Source organism: Echinops telfairi, unplaced genomic scaffold, assembly GCF_000313985.2.
Source record: "Echinops telfairi isolate 266 unplaced genomic scaffold, ASM31398v2 ScPeMD7_1;HRSCAF=3_0, whole genome shotgun sequence".
Taxonomy (NCBI): Eukaryota; Metazoa; Chordata; class Mammalia; order Afrosoricida; family Tenrecidae; genus Echinops; species Echinops telfairi.
In genome coordinates, this window is record NW_022103896.1 from 42,428,670 (window position 1) to 42,450,925 (window position 22,256).

The window sequence follows — 22,256 nt, forward strand, 5'->3', positions numbered from 1 at the left end:
GGGTAAATTTCTCAATACCCAGCACAGATGTGCCACAAACACAGTACTCTCAAAGAACTCCAGATACCTCTCTTCTTTAACAAAGCCTTTTGTTAGCCAGGCTAGCCTGAGGCTCGAAGACCCCACACACATTCTTGAGCACAGATAATGTGAGCCCACCTACCTTCTCCAGACTGGAGGCCCTAAATCCTCAAACACTGACCAGAAAGAAAACGGTCCTTCGATAAACACCCTTCCTAGTTTCCAGAGGAGCGCTGTAGATTTAAACTGTCTTTAAAAAAAGGTTCCCTGCTATCCAGTCTTCTCAAAGAGCCTCTCTAGGACGGGGTAGCATTAACTGTCCTTTTGCGTTTCTGAGACTGCGGCTACAGGAGGGAGCAGAAAGCCTCATCTTTGTCTGAGGTGCGGCTGGTTTCAAACTGCTGACCTTGAGGTTAGCACGTCAATGAGTACCATCTGTGCCACCAGAGCCCTCCAGTATGCCTTTCTTGCCTGTTAAGAATCTTACCTAGGACTTACTGGAATTGATCTCTTCGGATTTTCTCCCTCATAAAATGCTACCAGTCCCAGGCAGCCCAACGGGAATCGCTACCCTATTAGCTAAAAGGCAGGTGGCTTGCACCCACCCAGAATTGAAGGCATCTCAGACCCGCAGACCTGCTACCACGAGCTTCCTGTTTTGAAAACTCTGTGGGCACTTCTCCTCCCACACAGGTGAGGTGGCCACAAGTCAGGATCGACTTAATGGCAATTAACAAACCTAACAACTACAAAACGACACGACGGCTTAAAGGGAAACTTTGATCATGCCTGAACATTCTGTAAAAGGTGGCAACCACAGAATTCCACTAAGTTTTGGGGTTGGTTTTTTTTTCTTTAAATGTTTACATTGATGTGAGAATCTTGTTCATTAGGGATACAGGCTCTAGCTACGAAAATGCAACCTCACTGCCATTGAGTTGATGCCGACTCACAAGGAACCAATGGGGCAAGTAGAGACTCATTGAGAACCTGTAGTCCAGGGTGGAAATGACCCTGTGGGTTTCAGAGACTCACTTTACACAAGTAGAAAGCCTCGTCTTTCTCCTGAAGAGCATCGGGTGATTTCGAACTGCTGGCTTTGCAGTTAGCAGCCCAATGTGTAACCAGGGCTCCTATAGCTCTATCTGAAATGGCTCTACCTCGGGTTTCAGCCCTGGCTGGGCCTCTTTGGGCAAGTCGCTTCACATCTCTGAGCGTCAGCTTTTCCCATCTGTGCAATGAAGAACAGGACGGCGGCTCCCTTCCTCGATTGTTCTCCAAGTCCGACCTTCAAGAGCACCATTTTCCTTTAACCTCCACACGGTTCAGGCTTTTGCCCTTGGGGGTCCGTGAGAAGAATCTTTTGTTTAAAAGACAGGCCCCCGCCCCGCCCCTGAGGTACCCCAGGGGCCCTGGGGCTAATGCAGGTCTCCTGGAGCAGGATGTGCAGAATCACACTCAGACCGCAGCTGTGAGCTGGAGATGCTCCTTAGAGGACTGCTTCGGGACGCTGTCTATTGCGGTGAAATTGCCTGGCACTGGGCCTGTTCCGGCTGTTTGGACCTTATGTTTTCGGCGCATTGCAAACAACATCTTCTGCGGAGTCAACTCTCTAAATGCCAGTGGGGTTTTCTGTTTTGCTTTCTCAAGCTGGCTCCCCAGACGCTAATCCTTAAACAGTAAGCATGCACGGTGTCCACACACTGAACACCACAGAGGGGCAGCGTGGGGTGGGAAATGGAGCCCTGGTGGCGTAGTGGGTTACACAGGCTGATAATGGCAAGGTCAGCCGTTCAAGGCCACCAGCTGCATCAATGGGGAAAGGTGGGGCTTTCTGGTCCTTAAAGAGTTACAATCTCTTTTCGGCTCCTTCAAGAGTTACAATCTTGGAAGCCCACGGGGTCATGTCTACTCTGCCATAGCGAGTCGCTGTGTGTAGGAAGTCAACTCTGTAGCAGTGAGAGTTTTTGCTGTTGTTGTTTTTGTTGTTTGGGGATGAGGCAAAGAGGCTCTTTGAAGGGAAGGAAAGTAGGAACCCTGTTCATGGAATTATTACTTCTCCCGGATTCATTGTGAGACACTTGTGAGTTGAAAAACTCCTAAAAATTAGCAAAGCAGCAGAAGCCACAAATTTAGAAATTGCTAGCTCTATGGCACTCACGCTGATTTCTAATACTGGATCGCTGTTGCCAACAAGTCACAAGTGAAACCCATTTAAACATTGTTTTCTTGGAAATATAATGTAGCTAACAGGTTAGTAAAATAGGCTCTATTTATGGTATTTTTAAAGTACAAAGACTGTCATTGCCAAGTTTTCTTGGCTGGATGCTTACATCAACTCTACATACCTGGGAAGAAAAGTCATCTTGTTGAAAGACTGAGAAAAGAGAAACAGGAAACGGAGTGAGGAAGTCGGATAAGTGATGTTACATGGTAAGGTCTGCCATCGATGAAGTGAAGCAAAATGTGCATGAAGAGCTGAATCGAAAATGGATCTGCTATGTAAACCTTCCCCAATTCACAGTAAAACGTTGTTTAAAAAGGTAACCTTTTTCCAGGAACTCCTAGGGCACAGGTGAAGATAATGTATTCGGAGCGTCCACTTGATTCCAAGTAATGACTATTTACTAAATTAGTCAAATATGCAACCAGCATAAACGATGAGAAGCGATCAACACTTAATTAGGCTTATACCATTACTTCTAAAAATAAATAACATAAAGTGAATTGATACTTATCTCTTTTTACCAATTTGAAATGTAAATTTAGGAATTCCCCAGGTAAAAGATCTTTTAACATTTTAGTGAAAGCAATCACATGTTCTTGTAACACACCTATTTTGTTGTTATTAAAAGAGCCCCAGAATGCTATTCTCCACCCAAATCACTCCTCAAGAACAAGCACATTCGTCTTATTTTTATACTTACTCTCTCAAAAAATTTCACCATTTTGAAAATGTCCTCTCTCGTGCAGGTTAAGAACCGATAGGCACTGAACTCTACCTGATTGGCACAAAGCCGATTCAGCCCCGCCAGGTAGGTTCCAACTGGCAGTGATTGCACACGGCTTGGGTCCTCGGGCTACCAGTTCATTTTATTGACACTTAGGGATTTGAGAACTTTTACAGAAAGCAAAGTGAGAATTTTAAAAATCAACCCGATGGTTTTCAAGGGAAATCAAAGGATTCTTACCTCCCTATCCCCCAAGTAGGAAGTGCCACTTTGGCCCCACCTCCCTTCACAACATAATCAAACTCCCAGTCAATTCTGACTCATAGTGTCCCCATAGGGCAGAGTACTACTGCCCCTAGGGGTCTCCAAGGCTATGCATCTTGATGGGAACAGAAAGCCTCCTCTTTCTCCACTCCAATAATCTTGAAGTTAGCATTCCAACTTTAGAACCATCAGGTCACGAGGACTCCTTCAATACTTCTTCAACAGCCTTCAGGAAAGGGCCTCTCCTGACAAGGAGCTCTGGTGGTACAGTGGTTAGAAGCCGAGCTGCTAATTGAAGGTCAGCAGTTTGAAACCATCAGCCACTCCGAAGGAGAAAGATGTGTATGGATTCTACTCCCATAAAGAGTTGGTCTCAGAAAGCCGCGGGGTCACCGTGAGTTGGAGTCACTAACAAGGTCCCTACCTTACTCAGAGCACCAGAGGGCCGTACACGAGGCTGCAGGTTCTCTGCACATATGATTCCAGCTTAGTAGACAAGGTACTTCTGCTGTACATATTTGATACTGACTCAGTCTCCAGGTTATCCGTGTTGCTTCTACCCAAGTGACCTGCAGTGTGTGTGTGTGTTTGTGTTTACATGGACAGCTTTAAGACCACATCATTAATATCACTGTACCAAAATTTGCAAGACAAAACGGCCTATTTTCTCGAACTGGCGCTACTGAAGATTTTGCCAAACTTCAGATCAAAGAAATTTAGTGGATGAAAACCAACAGCTTAACAAGTGAGCCGTATTATTACTAACTATTATTACTGCTACATCCATTCACCATCTGTGAACAATTAAGAGCTTATGTCTCCAAATTCCAACCAACCCTAGAATAAAATGAAGATACTGTGAAAGAGGTCCCAGCCATTTATCCAGCAGTCAACTACTCTCCCGTTAAGGAAGTCCTACTAAGACGCACACAGGGTCACAACAAAATATATGTTCCTATATGGTCTCGTGTAATTTTTACAATTGCTTTTTAATTTTAAAAAGTTAAAATAACTAAAAAAAAAATCACACAGTTTTTGAGGCATCGACTAAATCCTATAGGAAAAGCACACCAGCCTGTGTGATCCCAGGATTGCAATAATAAACTCGAACTCTGGAGGGAAAGGTATCAAAGCTTTAGATTCTGAACACTCAAGTTTGCAGAAGTTACAGATGACAGTGGAGGCCCAAAATTCATTTGCAAAGTTCCCACATAGATTAAGACTCCAGTGAATCCCCTCCGACCACAGTCCCATGATGTGAATGGCCTTGCCATCAGAAAGAAAGCATTGTAACGTTGATTGTGGCAGACACAGTTCAGTTAAAATTCAACACTTGTCATTGCCGTTTGATTTTCTTTTTGACTAGAGTGATTTGAGCTTTCCCACTGAGAGTTTTGTTTCATTTTGTCATTGTGGTTGGTTTTATTTTGTTTCTTGTTTTTGTTTTGTATGGTTTTCTGTACAAGAAATCCAGGATAAATAAATCTAAAGAGACAGTAATTGGATTAATAAGTACCTAGGGACATAGCTAATGGTTAGGCGCTGGGCTATGATCTGCACGGTCAGCAGTTCAAAACCACCAGTTGCTCCAAAGGAGAAAGATAGGGCATCCTGCTCCCATAAACAGTTACAGTCTCGGAAACCCATGAGGGGTTGCTGTGAATTGGCATCCACTCAACGGCAGTGAGTCTGGTTTTGCAGGAGCATGGCAGGGGAGGCTGGGTTCTGGAAATGGAGAGCTAGCAACAATGAGGAGAGAAGAAAATGTACTGAAATTGATTGTGGTGATGATGACACAATTCTTTTTAATATGATTAAACTATTAAATTATATGATATGTGAATTATATGTCAATAAAACTATTAATAAAAGAATCACATAATTTCGAGCTGTGGGAAGGCATGAGAACTAATTTTCAGGCTGTCTGCTGGTTTCAAACAAGACTCATCCCGACTGTGTCTTTGAGTGGCATTTGTAGGGACATGGGAGCAGGTCCACGTGGTTCTTATTTAGCTTGTCTCGACTGCCTGCCGCAAAGGCTTTCTCAATGATCTGAAATCTGCACCTGCAGCCAGATCATCGTGATGAAGAATCTGCTGGGAGTAGGGGCTGGTTCAATCGTTTCAAAGTGAGAGCAAATTTAATCTAACATTAAAGGGCAAAGGGGAGTTGTCCGTACGTCAGCTATTTGTAACCTGTGGATATACTGCAGACATAAGGTGACCAGATTTTAACATTGGTAAAGCGGGACACCATTGAAAAAACTCATATCCTGGCAAAATAGCCACATGGCAGCCGAAAACCGTCTACCCTAGCTTGTCGTGCATTCATTCCAAAAATCGGGACTTTTTAAAAACGCCGTGGGACGTGGGGAAAAGTTGTTAACAATTGGGACTGTCCCACCAAAAGCGGGGCATCTGGTCACCTTATGCATACAGGACGTTCATCTTACAGTTAAAGAAACTCGGGCCTGGAAAATCTACATCCAGGGCGGATGGCCATTCAGAACTCATTGGCTCACTTAGCCAAGTCCTCTCTGGCAAGGCAAGAGGCAACGACACCACAAACATGCTCCACCCCAGGACCCTGCAACACAGGACAACTCAAGGAAGAATTAAAAAACAAAGCAAACCCTCCTCTTGGTGTATCCTTGGCACATGGGCTCAAATGAAGCAGAAGGGGCTTCACGGCCAAAAGGCTTGCTACAAGAGGTTGCAGAAAGTTCGTAGGAAAATGGAAATAAAAGATGACGGCATGTTTCCACAAACTCTTTGAAGCCCCCTCCGGTAGTCAGTTAATGGGTATTTCCACGTTTCCTTAAACTCCTATCTCTTAATGTGTCCCATTTCCCTAACCACACAAAGACCCGGGAGAAACAAAGATTGAAACCAAATTGGTTTTTTAAGATTCTTTTGGAAGCACGCACGCACGCACATTTACGTATATAACTATGTACATAAGGAAGGAGTGGGTTGTACACGGAGCCGCTAATCTCAATGTCAGTGGTTCAAACCCACCTGCCACTGTGCAGCAGTCTACTCCCATAAAGATTCACAGTCCTGGAAGCTCACGGGGCTGCTGTGAGTCAGAATGGACTGAGTTTGGTTTGGGGTGTTATTATTACACAACTCTGGGAATATACAAAAAATGACTGAACTGTGTACTTTTTCTTGACAGACCTTTTTTTGGTGAAAGTAACTCTAGATAGACTGATTTTGTGGCATGTGAATTATATCTCAAATATAGGTAACCATATATTTACATCAACTGTACAGACACACGGCAACTGTAAGCAGCATAAAATGAAGAATGTTGCTTGATAATTATCCTATCGGGTGGCCACATAAACTTAAAAAGAAAAAAAGAGTAAATAACTAGGTAGGTTTTGATTCCCAGTTCATTGTCAAATTGTACATTTCGGCGAGGTCCTTAGGTATGGCGCTAAAAACAAACTAGTTTAGAGGTGTGGTCTCCACAGACAGTCCTTCCACAGTTTCCTGTCTCTCAGCCTCTTTAAAGCTGAGTATATTTTGACTGACTTCACAAGACTTCTGAAGGAGTGCTGGTGGCAGAGTGACTAAGTGCTCAGCTGCTAACCAATAGGTCAGTGGTTCAAATCCACCAGATGCTAACTGGGGAAAAAAGACCCACCAACTTGCTCTTGTCAATATTCCGTCCTTGGAAGCCCTGGGGTAGTTCTCTGCCCTAGGGGCTTATTGACTCAGAATCCACTTAGCTCCACCAGGAAGGGGTAGAAAACCCCCTGCCTTCAGCCAGCCCATTCCTATACATAGTGACCCTATAGGATGGATGAAAACTGCCCCGGGGGGGTTTCTGAGAAGATAAAATCTTCTTGGGTGTAGAAAGCCTCATCTTGCTCCCCCGGCGGCTGGTGGCTTCGGACTGTTGACCTTACGGTTGGCAGTCTAACAAGGAGCCCACTACGCCACCTGGGCTCTGGGAGCACGGGCAGAGATGTGTCTCCATGAAGGGTGTAGGGGGAGGCCCTAGATGGTGCCTTTTGAACAAACCGCCTCCCCCTCACCAAGGTGATTCTGGTACCCGCCGTGGGAGCCGAGGGCAGCCCTGGATGGGAGGAGGTCGCTGGTTTGGAAATGCTCTTTTGCTGGGCAGCACTGGGCTCTTCATGCCATCCCGGGGCTGAGCTACTGCCTGACGGTGGGTCATCTGCCGCATAATCGTTCTTACCACTACCTTTACAGGCAACTTTCCAGCTGGAAAGTCCTCCAAGAGCATGCTGGGGGAAATGTTTGCCTGCAGAAGCCTTAGAAGGAGGCTCCCCAGCTCCTTGAGGTGCCGAGAACAAGAATGTGCTTCCCGGAGCCTCGTGGTCCTTCCTCAGAAACAGCAGATGGCCCCGCTTCTAAGAGGACAGTCAGTCTGCGGCGGGAGGAAGATGTGGTACGTACCTAGTTACAGTCTCAGAAACTCCAGGGGACCTGTTCTGTGCAGTCCCTGTGAGGCAGGATCAGCTCGATGGCCAAGAGGGAGGGAGGGATCCGACTTCAGGAAACAAGACCGTATATCCGTATGTGTGACACTCAGAGCCTGCAGTACAGAAAGGGTTGTCCACAGAGCACGCACAGCTGGCCTCCACACCCCAGTTGCTTCCTGTCTCTAACAGGTGGACAACACCCCTCTCCCCCCGGAGCAACTGTGAGCGTATCACCTCTTATTCCAGCTTCTATTTCCCACATTCAATAGCAAACGCCAGCCTCCTATCGGGGAGGAAGAAATCTGAGCTCACACATTTCGATGAAGTGGCATCTCTGGGAGAGGAAATGGTTTAGTCCTGAGAGATTACTGCCTTCGGAATGACAACTGTAACCAATTTACTAGGCTGGCAAAGAAGAGGAGACTTTAAAGTCTGGCCTGGAATATGAAAAACGTGACTCCAGGGCCAAAAGTAGAAAAAGAGTTTCCTTGTATTTAATTGTTTTGTAAAGACAACCATCACAGAAATAAAGAATGCTGATGACAGGGATGAAAATATTTGACCAATGGGGAAGCAGAGGCCAAAACCAGAAAGGTTCAGCGATGCTGCCAAAGGTCAGAGCTGTTGGCTGGTGCCGAAAGGTCAGCCTGTAGGAATTCAAGTCTGGCTACCTGTCCAGCATTCTATTGCCTCATCCAGAATAAAGAAGGACATGGAAGTGGATGCCGTGTGGGCAAGTGTGTAGAGGTAGAGAAAAGGTTTCTAACCTAGACTCACTCCTTCAGTCTCTCATTGGCGTGGAAGATATTTTTTACACGGGTCACATACACCTCCATAAGATAAGTTTGGCCCTTCGCCCATGGACCATGGCACAGCGTGCCTAGCCTTCAACCTGCCTACTACCTGCTCCAGGTAGGCAAGGAGTACAGGAGTGAATATTCTGGAAGCAAAAAGCCTCAGTAGTTTGGGGAAGTGTCCCTTGCCATGTACTCTTCCTATCGATCTAGGTCCTCTGTCTCTGCTGGGACTCTGGCTGGCCCAGTCCTTCCTCCCGCCTGGTCACTCACTGTCTCAAGTAGACCTGGTCTCCTAACCCAACTCTTGGGCTCACCTTCCTCAGTCCACCTAATAGAGCTAACCAGAAGAGGCACTTGACGTTTTGAAGCAATGCCCACTGTCAATGGTTGTTTTGTTCCCTACACTTGGAAAATCAAGATGCCTGTCAACATGTTAAAAGAACTTTGGTCCCAGAATGCCATACCGTTTCAACTAAGGCCAACAATAGATTTCTAGCCTTAGTTAGATGAAGCTACCGGAAAAGGATAGAAACTGTGTTTTAAGTTACTTGGTGCTCAACTTCAAGATACTGTAAGAATCATATTATCTAAGGTTAGAAGAAAGCTTTAAAGGTCAGCTAATCTTCCCAGCCAGCTGATGCATGAATTCTCCTCTAAAATCCCCATAAAATGGCCATGTAAACACAGGCCTGTTCATCCCAGACAGTGGAGACGCGGGCCCTCGCTACTTCTAAGGGAAGAAATCTCAACTTTGCTTGCCTTTATGAAGCCCTTTTTAAAATGATGACTCCATCAAAACCTGTATTCTTGGAAGCACCCACCCCTATAACTCCAGGCGATCCAGAAGATCAGGGGACTTGGGGTCAGTTGATATTCATTCCATTTGATCTTTTCGTTGCTTATTGGATAATGATACTTCCAGGAGGTCTTTTTTTTATTGTTGTTCATGACATTTCCAGTAAAATAAAAACCAAATCCCTAGCCATGTAGGATGCTAATTTTAAAAGAGAGAGAGAGCGAGGTGGCGTTCTATTAAGTAAACTCTAAGACTCCTGTGAATGAGCCCGAAGCACCACCTGTAAGTAATGGTCTAGGATGAAATCTGTTTGAATCTTCGGGGCCGTTTGTCTCCGGGAACACTACCTCAAGGCCCCAAACAACAAGCAGCCTGGTGAAGCGCTACAAGAGTAGTTAAGGGCCAAGGAGAGAAACAGCAGCTGCCACGAGGCATTTCACAAATGCTCCCTTAATATTTATTAAACCAACCATCATGTTTTGGGTAAATCTTATTCATGTAATGCACAAAGTTCTGCGGGGGAAATGAAACTTTAATTCATTTACATTAGTTAAGCGAACAATCTCCATTCGTATGAAAAGGACAATAAGCATTCAGCTGAGAGGCTTAGGGAAATTGCATACTATTTTGAATATTGTGCACTATTCTCATAGAGGTCCATCAAAAAAATTTTTTTTTATAATCACGATCAAATTCCTGGTGCAATCCGTTAAAGTGTTAAAAATACAATCAAAGAATCAGCACGTTGAGAACAAGATGAGCACAGACACAGATCCTAATTCTGTAAGGCCTGCCCTTGTTTAATGAGCCAATCACCACCACACACACAATCTTTAGTCTAGCAGCACTGGTGGCGACTGGGTTACTCCATGGGCTGACTGTTAAACACAGGTCAGCAGTTCAAAACCACCAAAGAGGAGGCCTTCCTGCGCCTGTAAAGATGCAGTCTCAAGCCCCACAGGAGCAAGTCTACTCTGTCTTGACTCAACAGCCGTGAGTGTGGTTTGGGGGTTTCATAGTTAAAAGAGTCAAACCATTTAATTCAGAATGCCAAAAAGTCAAATAAATAACTATAGATTCACATTACTAATCAATGACACACAACTGCATCTTTCCCTCTGTGTAAATTCACCATCCGTTGAAGTCAGAGATCCACCGCACATTGCTCACTGAATGCTTCTACCACACCAGTCGCCCATGCTGATGAAACACATCAAATAACTTCTCCTAAGTTATCGTTTACCTGGCTTGCTGATAATATTCAAATATGACACACCAGCTGGGCTACCTGCCACTGAGTCAGCCCCCATGGGCAAGGGAATGCTGTGAGCCATAGGCTTTTCCCGGGCTGCTTCTCAGAAGTAAACACAGATAGTCAGGTCATTTCTTCTTAGCCCATCTGAGTCCAGAAAACCAACCAGCCGCCCAAACCTCCTGCAACATGTCAATTCCAATTCTTCACAAGCCTGTTCTAGGGTTTCCAAGGCTGCACGTATTTACAGGAGCAGATATGCCTCATCCTTCTTCCTAAGAGCGGCTGGTGTGCTTGAACCGCTGACCCTGCAGTTGGCAGTCCGATGCTTACCCAACAGCACCACCAGGGCTCATGCTCACCTTCCCAACACGATCACTGAAGACAAATGGGTGCATTAACAAATGTGGTGAAGAAAGCTGATGGTGCCCAGCTATCAAAAGATACAGCATCTGGGGTCTTAAAGGCTTGAAGGTAAACAAGCGGCCATCTAGCTGAGAGGCAATAAAGCCCACATGGAAGAAGCACACCAGACTGTGTGACCACGAGCTGTCGATGAGATCAGGTATCAGGCATCAAAGAACAAAAAATCTGATTATTGTGAATGAGCGGAAGTGCAGAGTGGGGACCCAAAGACCATCTGTGGCAATGGGACATCCCCTTACGGAAGGGTCTCAGGGAGGAGACAAGCCAGTCTGGATGCAGTATAGCAAAAATGAAACATACAACTTTCCTCTAGTTCTTTTATGCTTCCTCCCCACCACTATCATGATCCCAATTCTACCTTACAAGTCTGGCTACTGGTACAGATAAGAACTGCAAACACAGGGAATCCAGGACTGATAAGGTGGGGTAGAAAGGGGGAACTGATCACAGGATCTACACACAACCCCCTCCCTGGGAGACAGACAACAGAAAAGTGGGTGAAGGGAGACGTTGGACAGTATAAGGCATGGCAAAATAATAATTTATAAATTATCAAGGGTTCATAAGGGGGGGTGGGAAGGGAGGGGGAAAATGAGGAGCTGATACAATGGGCTCAAGTAGAAAGCAAATGTTTTGAGAATGATGATGGCAACAAATGTACAAACATGCTTGACACAGTGGATGGATGGATGGATTGTAATAAAAGTTGTATGAACCCCCAATAAAATGACTTCAAAAAGAAAAAAAAATTAGAAAGTCCACTGAAATGAGTTCCGCACCAGCGCCAAAAGCAAGCATCCACTGACAGATGGGTAGTGGTTGCTCAGGAGGGCAGGGGGTATACGGGCCAGGAATCACCCCAAGGTCTCCCACCTGGAAGGTGCAGACTCTACCACTGAGCCACCACTGCCCCCTCCGACTAGGGGGACAGGAAGTGGACCCCACCCCTCGGGTGTAGCATCCAAGTTCCCTCTACTTCCTCTCTTTTCTAGGATAAAATGCCAAGTAAATCTAAAGGGGGGTTAAACTCACCCTATGCTACACACACTATTCCACTGTCACCATGCACACATTCAAGGTAACAGATTGTACCTGTCTAGAGTGATGCCTGAACCCAAATCTGAAATCGGTCGTCAGGAAAATTGCAAAGTATGCCAAATATTCCACCCGGTCAAATCAGGTGAGGGGAAGATAAGCTTTGAGAGGGAAAGAAGTCACCAAGGGGTAGCCAGAGCACAGTGGGAGGGCCCTGGCATTTCTCCTGCCACCATTAATGAGCAGTCCTTCCATTTCTCTTTGAGAACTCACCAAAAGTCATGGAGCCGATGCCAACTCTGAACGACTCTGTAAGACAGGGCAGAACTGCCTCTGTGAGTTTCCCAGACTGCAATCTTTACAGGAGTAGACAGTCCGTCTTTGTCCTTCAGAGCGGCTGGTGGTTTCCAACTGTGGACCTTGAGGATCACAGCCCCATGCGGAACCACTCTGCCACCGGGCTCCTTCTCTTTGAGGAAGCAACCCTTTTCTCTCCTAGGCCATATGCCTCGGCGGTAGCTCTAAGAAGAATGGTGTGTCCGCCCTTTCACCTCTCCCCTTTCTATTCGGTGGGCAGCCATGTTGGGCTCACACGTAGGAGCCAGAGAGGACACAGGGTAGAACCAGTCCTAGCCTTGTCCTCTGGGTTTTTATGTGAAAAAGAAATTAAACCTCTGTTTCCAGCCCTGATTTTTAGGGACCTCTTTGTAACAGCAGCTTGGCTGTTCATTAATAGAGGGTCTGAGAGCAAATCTGAAAAAGGAGAGAGGCGCTGGGCTAACAAACAAGAGGCCTTATACACACTGGAGCTGCTGGATGCAGCCAGGCCTGAAGACAGCCCCACTGCAGGCCGTTCCCTATCTGAGTCCCAAAGTTCCTTTATGTTGTTTACTCCACTCTTGAGTGGGAGTTACTGGTTGCAAGTGGCAAGGTCAAAACTGCTCCCCTGAACTTGATGTGTCCTCCATTGTCATGCCAAAAAGTCTCAGGTCCATCTACCCAGTAGCTGTGGGAGCCCTTCTTTTTTGCCCTCGTGGGTGCTTCTCTGATTCACTGCCCAGCAAAAGCCAAAGCAGTCGCTTTATCTCCTCACAAAAGTTCTAAATTAGGGGTGTTCTATGGGCTGAGTTTTATAAAGGAACTTTTATAAAGCTGTGTTTCCAAACTTGAATGTGCTGATGAATCACTGGGAATCTTGTTAAAATGTAAAGTATGATTCAATAAGTCTTGGGTGGAGTTCACGATTCTGCATTTATAATGAGCCCTTAGGTGAAGCCTAAGCAGCTGGTGGGGAGTCCAGCTTTTGTTTAGCCAGAGTGTATGAAAGCAAATGGCCTGGGTGTCTAACTGCACCTTAGAATCGTTCTGGGGATCTATGAGGGTCATGAAAGACGCTGGAACCTGGGCCTTATTCAATTGTTCCTGGCAGCCAGGGAGAGAAACCACTGTTGTACGCATCTATTGCAGTGGTGCCCAAAGGCTAGTTTGCATACAATCACCTGGAGGGCTCTGTAAAACTTCAGACTCCTGGACACCACTCCCCAGAGTTTCTGATGTGTTTGCTGAGGCTGAGAACCAGCAACTCCCAGAGGATTCAGCAGGCACTGATGGCACGGAACCCATGGAGAGCCACTGGCCTAATGTGAAAGCTATTGACTCTTGTCAGAGGACCAGCTGCCCCTGGAAAGAACACTGCTGTCCACAAATTGAAATACACCAATGTTCTAGAATACAATGGAGGGTATGGGGAGAATTCAAATTTACACGCTTAAGTTCTTCAGCGGTTCTCAACCTGTGGGTCATGACCCCTTTGGGGTTAGAACGACCCTTTCACAGGGTCGCCCGATTCATAACAGTAGCAAAATGACAGTGTTGCAGTAGCAATGAAAATAATTTTATGGTTGGGTGTCACCACAACATGAGGAACCGTGTTAAAGGGTCATGGCATTAGGAAGGTTGAGAACCACTGTTCTGAGGTGATTGATTCCATGCTTGTACTTCACGTGTTATAAAGACACACTTAACCCTACCATTGCCATAATAGCAATAGCAAGCAGGGACAATGAATTTTGGTCAAGAGGTTTCCGTTGCTAGGCACCACTGAGTCCGCTTCAACTCATAGTGCCCTCGGGTTTAAGAGAGGAAACACTGCCTGGACCTGTTCGATCTGACATTTGAGTCTCTGGTGGCAGCTACTGTGTCAATCCATCTTGTTGATGGATTTCCACTTTTCCGCTGCCCCTCTACTTTACCAGCATGATGTCCTTCTCCAAGGACTGGTCTCTCCTGACAACGTGTCCAGAGTACCTGAGATGAAGTCTCCCCACCCCCTCTTCTTAAGAACATCCTGGCTCTACTTCCCAGAGAGATGTGTTCGTTTTTTCTAGCAGTCCATGGTATGGTCAATAGGTTTCACAACGTCATTATTCAACCCCACCAAGTCTTCTTGAAGAAGTGCTCATTGGCCGGCTCTCCATGAAGGATGAGGGGACTGAAAACACTATGGTTCCGGTCAGGAGCCCCTGAGCCCTCAAGGTGACTTCTCGGCTTTTTTACACTCCGAAGGGGTGTCATTTGATTCCTTGACTGCTACATCCATGGGTGTTAATTGTGGATTCAAGTAAAATGAAATCCTAGACAACTTCAATAGGTAGTATAGACTTCTTCTGAATCCTAATAAATGGCTTGTTTTCAGTTTTCATGGAACAATCCTTCTTCCAAGTCTATTGTAGAACAGAGATATGCTGAGTGGCAGTTTGTAAAGGCTTCAGCATGTTAATGCTATCCTGCAGATAAAATTTTTAAAGGCTTAGAGAAAATGAGAATTCTTAAGTCCCAGTCGGTTAAAGATATTCATAACCCCATTTAGTCAAGGGATGGAAAGCTGAGTTTCAGAGTCCAGTAAGGGCAAACATTAACCCAAATTAGACACGTGAACAAAGTAAACAACAAATCGACCAGGTAATGGCCACATCTCAGATGTCTTATTCAGTGGACAGTCAAAGCACTCTGTCTTCCCTACTTCAACCAGGAAACAAACAAAAACACCATGACACTCATGCGGCTTAAACCAGATCCACGTTGCTTAAGTTCAGTGCCGTTCAGGTAAGAGGGCCGTCGTTAAGACTGATGTATCGGGCTTACATATAACCCGTCAATTCAGACACACCCAGAACACACTCCCAATCAGCACAAAGCACCACTTCTCTGTCCAACGCCTGGACTCAGGCACATCTAGTAAGCTGGCCAACCAGGCTCTTCTGCAACCCGTCTCCTTTCTTCCATGAGGGACAGCTTTCCTTTAGAGAGGAAATCTTCAGACGCTTTGCTAGTGTTCTCCTTCTTCTTCTTCTTTTGTTTGGTTTGCTTTTAAGACATTCTCAGAGAAACAACTTAGACCTAGAGATTTGGGGGGGGATGGTCTGGACAGTTCATAAACGTGTTCTTCTTCTTCTGTTTGTTTTGTTTTTATGACATCCGCAGATGTCGTAACTTATACCTACAGATTTGTCCTTTCGTCTGGAGAGTTCATAAATGCATCACGAGGATGAGCCAGAAGAAAGAACAAGAGAGGGTCGAAGGGGCTTGAAGACACCAGAACGGGAAAAGCAAGTTCCGATTTGACACAGCTTTAGACACAGTGACAATCAGAGGAGCCCTGTAAAGCCACTGCCACACATCAGGCTTGGTCACAAGCAACACAGCACAAGCTTCGAGAAAACAAAGTCTTCCAGCCCTGAATTCCTATAAGCTCAAGGGGAGTTAGCAGTGATCTAGAGCTGTGACTTTCAATCCATCGGGACACAAGCCTCACCCAGGAAGCTTTTATAAGATAGACATTTGGGACCCAATCTCCGAGATTCAGATTCCATTGATCAGATTCCATTCAGATTCCTTACGTATCATTTAAGTTTGAAAGCTCCCAGGTGAATTTAATGTGCAGAAAGGCTGCAGAACCAGTGGTCAAATAGTTGCTTAAAGGTATATAGCAGCCCTGGTGGCATAGTGTTTTACACCTCGGGTTACTAACCACAAGGCTAGCAGTTCAAAACCTCTAGCCACTCCTCGGAGAAAAGATGAGGCTTCCTACTCCCATAAAGTGTTACCTTCTAGGAAACCCACAGGAGCAGACCAATCCCATTGTATCAGGTCACTAAGAGTCAGAACCAATTAGATGGCAGTGAGATTGGTTTGGTTTTGAAGTTATACACCATGTCATAATGTCTCTTTCATGTTCAAGCCCAGGAAAGCTCTTGGTAGACATGCTACAATATGCCAACTGACTGACAAAGCAAACATAAAACTTAACTCAATACTAATCGGAACAGAAATATAATCAAATAAAAAGATTTGCCACTAATATCTACATCAATTCAGAAGCAGGAGTATACATAAAGTGTTAATTCATTAGTAAGCTAAACAATTAACAAATGTTTATGGATTTAAGGTTCCAATTCTTAATTTCCAAATCATACACCCATTGGAACTTTGAGTATAATTCAGGAGACATGGATGGTGGGGGAAACTAAAAAAAAAGTCATTCTGCATCAGCCGCTGCCTGGTAAAAAATAAAGTGGCCATACATTTGTGAAAATATATGCTGCTTGGTGTTAAGAATAGAATGGAAGTGAGAAGCAAGAAACATATGTATAAACGCACAGAATATATTCAAGAATCACAAAAACTAAGAAGAAAAGAAAAAATGAGTGTGACTAAAACATCTGCCATGGGTCAATTTTTGTTGGAGTGTTCAGCCATTTCTGAGCTAAATCTTTAAAATAAACAAAAAGGGGGAAAACTATGACCCCAGGTTTTGCCTTGGCAAAAAAAAAACAGCCCAGGCTCAGTGTCGATAAATTTTTTCCAAGGTCACATGGCTTGTAAGTGGTCACACCTGAAACTGAACCTCAATTCACCTGATTCCATCGCCGTGGCAGTTACATAATTTCGTTTCAACTTGATATAAAAACGTAGGGGTAGAGTCTCACCTGTCAATCAGGTCACAGCCTGATGGTGCCTCCCTGTGGCATGGCCTTCTCTAAGAAGGATTCTGGGGCCCTTCCCTCTCTATCCCTTTACCTGCCTGTTGAAGAGCCATGTGCGGGCCCTGTGATGCGGCCACCACAATTGGATCCACAACTTCGCACCCACTGGCTGGTGATCTTCCTGCATTCTGCGTCATTGCATGTGGCTGTGTGAGTCTGAAAAGGGACTCATGGACTGGCATCTGACTTAGGGACTTGAATTAGACTCTGCTGCAAATGTTTTATTGATGCATGATGACTTCATGATATAAAGCTCTTTCTTATACGTATATGAGTGTCATTGGATTTGGTTTCTAGTCAACTCAGCCTGACACAATCCCCTTCATGATCATCTCCTATAGCGGTTTAATTGGGGATAGCACACAACCCAACAGTAGCAATTCAAGGGCTGCGATCTGGCTGAATTAGAATGTATATATGCTATGACCCATGCTTTATTACACTGCCATACACCTGTTCCTCATGTAACTGCACACTGTTGCCTAACAACTCAGTAAACACAAGCCTTTTGGTTCCTAAACACAGAAAGTGAGTTGAGCCCTCAGCACAGATGCAGTAACTCGAATACAGTAAACTTCGGCGACCCATAATTTAGGGGCTTTTATCTTGGTATCTGTATCTACTTTCACTGAATGCTTCTTGTGCATCTGTTGAGATGATCGTATTGTTATCTCCCTGAAACTATTTATAGCATTGCCTCTACTGATGTTCAAGTAATCCTTGGATAATACCTCATCATTATTTACGCTCATCGTTATTCTTCTGATAAGCTGTTTGATGATCCTCCAATTCGACAATACCCTCTTTAAAATTTAGGCATAAGGGATCATAATTTATACTGCCCTATAGATTTGTTTTCATGTGCTTTTAGAGTTCTAGCATAGAATAATGCTAACCTCATGAAAGAAAATGAACAGTCTCCTGTATCTCTAAGCTCTAGAACAACAATTGTCTGTTCTCTGAAGGATTAGAAAAATTTGCTTGTAAAACCATCTGGGCCTGGTGCCATTTTTTTAAAACCAGAGTCTTTTATTGAGATAATTTACATAGCTCACCCAATGCTCACACATACAAAACCAGTATTTGGTCATAACTAGGATACTGACATTGAGATGATCCACCAATCGTATTCACGACCCCGTTTTTTCCGTGCACTCCTGTGTGCACACACATGCATGCAGTTATGCACACATGTACACTCACATAAAGAGTATTTAGTGTTGGGTTACCCAATCATCAAGGTAAGCATGGACTTATTTCTGCTGATTTACTAATCTGTAGTTCCCCATGTTTTTTCAGCACATGAGAGATGTGGCCATCATGGACCTGTACTCCTATTCTATGCTTTGTCCTTTCAAAAATGCCACATGACAGACTCAAAGAGTATACAATCTTTGGGGACTAGCTTTTTCCACGCAGCATCATCACCTGGAGATTCATCCAAACTGTCATGTCAGTACAGTGTCCTTCTAATCGAGAGGTCATATTCTGCAGTGTGGTTGAACCGAGGCTTGTTAACGCTTCACCCACCTAAGGGCATTCAGGTTGTTTCCAGTCCGAGCTACCATGAATAAATTTCAGTACACAGGTGTTTGTAAATATGAGTTTTCGTTCTTAGAAATAAATGCCTAAGCATGCAACTGCTAAGCTCTATGAAAACTGCATGCTTCATTCTATGAGAGAGAGTTTACCACAGTGGCTGTGCAAGTTTACACTTCCACTGGCAGTCGAAGAGTGATCCAATTTCTCCAGTGTCGCCTGCAACATTAAGTTGGTGTTGCCACTAATTTTTATTTTAGCTATTCTGATTGGTTCTCTGGCTGTAAATTTAATTAGCATTTCCCTGATGGCTAATGATGTTGAGCATCTTTTCATGTGCTTACTTACCATCTGTATATCCTCTTTAGTGAAATCGCTCTTCAAGTCTTTTGCCCACTTTCTAATTGGACTGTTGGTTTTCTATTGCATTTTGAGAGTTCTGCCCACAGTCTAGATATTGTCGGGCATGCAGGCTTTACTGTCTCCCAATCTGTAGTTTTTCTTGTCACTCTTTCAAAATTAATAAGCTGGATCCCATCAAAAGTTTCAAATTTTGAAGAAGACTTAATTTATCGATTTTTCTTTCTGGACATCGTGCTGCATTGAGGGCCAAATCTTGGCCTCTTTTTTCACTGCTTTCCCTGGTCATGCCTACTCAGATTTTTCACTTCTTCAGCCCGTTTTGGTCTTTATATTTCCCCCAAGAAACCATCCAGTTCAACTTGTTTTTAAAAGGACTGGCACCGAGTGGCACATGGCATTATCATCATGTTTCTACTCCTCTATAACTGTAATTACTTCATCCATTACGCTTGAGGCTGCTTATTTCTAACTCGTGTTTTTCTATGACCGCACCTGGTGATAGAGTCATTTATTTTCTTCCTCTTTTCAAAGAATCAGATTTGGGTTTTGTGGCCATCGGTTCTGGACACTGTTGTGTTCTATCCCATTAATAGCCTACGTTTTTCCATTTTTTATTTATTTCGTTCTTCTGCGAACCTCCTTAATTGGACACTTAAGTCATCTACTTTCATTTTTTTCCTAATCTGTACATTTATAACCCCAAAGGGCTGGATGTTCATTGTTGAACACGTGAAACAGATTTTCTTTAAGTGTTAAGACAGAAAGGAAAGTGATTCACAACTTCACAATTCAGAAACCATCCCTGCGTCCATCATGATTTGCCTTCAAGTCATTTGTATATATCTCTCTGTAGACAGACAGATGCATAAACATTTATTTTCTATAGCCAAGATCTTCCTAAAGTTCCACGTCCTATTTTTTTGTCTATTACAAACATCCTTCAAATACATTTTAAAGACTTTATGATTATTAATATATGATTACTTGTATTTAACTATTCTACTATTGTATACTCAGGTTGTTTCCATATTTCAATGGTTATAAATAGGTGAATTTGTGAAAAATATTTACCTGGCTAATGATATCCTTTGGGTGAATTCCTAGAGGTAAAATACTGGACATAAATGGGCTCTCTACATCTTACCGCACACAGATTCATTCATTCCCCATAGGGAATCTTTCACCAGCCTGAAATAGCCAACCTCCCATCACAGACAGAGAAAAGCTGACCATGACCATATCCCCAAGACTGAGACGGGAAGGAGCCCAGACGTTACCATGCATGTGCTGGGCCGCCCTCTGGGCAGAAGTTTCTTACAGGAGCCCAGGTCTACTGCCAAGGCCAAACTGGGGTGCTTTACCAACTGAAAAACTCACTGCCATTGAGTCAATTCTGACTCACTGTAACTCTATAAGACAAAAAAGAACTGCCCCTGGGCATTTCCAAGACTAACTCTTTACAGGAATAAAAAGCCTTGTCTTTCTCCCAAGGGGCAACTGGTGGTCTTGAACTGCTGACCTTGTGGCTAGCAGTCCATCTCCAGGGCTCCTTTAGGGAGGCAGGAAATCATGCATTAGAATGACAAAGACTAACATTTGACATTTAAGGTTTCTTCTGGCTCACATTGTCCTAAGAACCTAATTTAGGCTCTCCTATTTTACAAATGAGAAAACTAAGCACAGAGAGGTTAAGACATTGGCCCAAGGTTATTCAGTTGGTAAGTAGATTCAAACCCAAAACCAATCCCATTGCCATCAATTGGATCCCAACTCACAGTGACCCCATATAGAGTTTCCAAGGCTGTATATTTTTATGGGAGCAGAGAACTTCAACTTTCTCCCAAGGAGAGAGTGTTGGGTTTGAACCACTGACCTTGCGGTTTGCAGTCCACTGCTTGCCTGATTCAAAGCCAGACTGCTGTGAGTCAGAATTGACCCAACAGCAGTGAGTATCTTGGTTTGGTTTACAGATAGATAGTAAGAATATGGAAACATTTTTTCCTTCAATAATTAGGAGGTATTTTGTTCCATGCTTTATCCTTACCATGAAGCCAAGTTGCATAAAGGAACCAAAAAAAAAAACCAAACTTGCTTTCAGTGAGTCAATTCTATTCTACAATTGCAGACTTCTTCAATATCAGTAATGTTTACATTTAATATACCTGGAGGCACACAGGGGAGAAAATAAGCATCAAAATGTTTTGTAAAGGGCACATTTCCTGCCCTTTGTGACATTTTGGACAAGACGGATTCCACATTACAGATAAGAAATGTGAAAATCTACCTTGTCTTTCCTAAAATGTTCCTACAGCTTGAACATCACCTGCTAGAAGGCTTTGCTCTGCTGACATGAAATTCAAGTGGGGGCGGCCAAGCTTCAAGGCTTCTCTCCCTCTCCCTCCGCTACCAGCAGTTCCTTGAGATACCAGACATTCACAATTCTATTCCAGTAGAGCCCTTTCTTACTCGGAGAGCCACCCCCTGGCCAATGCTCCACCTGTCCTAAAAAACAGACCAGTCAAACTGCAGCTGCGATTTTCCACATTACGCTCTGAAGCTCAAATTGCCAAAGGGAAGCAATTCCATGCATTCGTACCCCTTAGCTAAAAACAAAAAACCTTCCCTTTCCTCTCCCTAAATCTCCCCAACACACACTCACCACCCTTGTCTCCTCGTGGCAGGAGACTAGCAGCCCACCAGCATTCACCAGAGACCACCTAGGGCACCAGGATCTCAATCCAGCCCAAGGAAACAGGAAGAAGCCTTCACAGGCACAGGTGCTGTGCTGGGACCGTGCATGGAAACAACACTGTGGCATTGATGACCCTGCCGTCTAGAGATGTCAAAGCTGGCAAATGGGCACAGATCCCCTCCGGTGTCCTGTGTTCCACTGACCTTGCACCACACAGCTTCCACTGCCCAGAGCTTCAGCAGCTCACTGGCCAGCCCTAGCCTCTGGACCAAGGGCGGGGCAAGTTCAACCTGAGCACGCATGAGGCCCGAGGAATCCTCAACAACAGCTAAGATCAAAGGCCTCACCCAAAACAAACTGTTCAGGCCATCACATTCCAAATCAAGTTCACGGCCAACCAGCCCATGCTGCCTCTACAGGGCAGGGTAGAACTACCCCTGTGAGCTTTTGAGACTTCAACTCTTGATGGGAGCAGCAAGCCCCCACTTTCTCCTGAGGAGTGGCTGGTGGTTTCAAACTGCTGGCCTGGCATTTCACAGCCCAGCACATAACCACTACACCACGAGGACTCCTAAGCCATCACACCTGGGGTTACTGAATGAAATGTTGGCACAAATAG

General features: G+C 44.6%; 1 protein-coding gene across 1 annotated transcript in view; it reads right to left on the minus strand.

Moving 5' to 3' along the window:
* Positions 1-21,939, minus strand: part of SDC2 (syndecan 2) — a 129,119-nt gene extending 107,180 nt beyond the window's left edge. Inside the window, exons 1-2 of the mRNA XM_045287291.1 lie at positions 21,841-21,939; positions 21,605-21,730 (exon numbers count right to left, since the gene is read on the minus strand). Of these exons, the coding sequence (XP_045143226.1) occupies positions 21,605-21,730; positions 21,841-21,939 (225 nt within the window). The remainder of the gene's footprint in view (positions 1-21,604; positions 21,731-21,840) is intronic.
* Between the last annotated feature and the right edge of the window lie 317 nt (positions 21,940-22,256).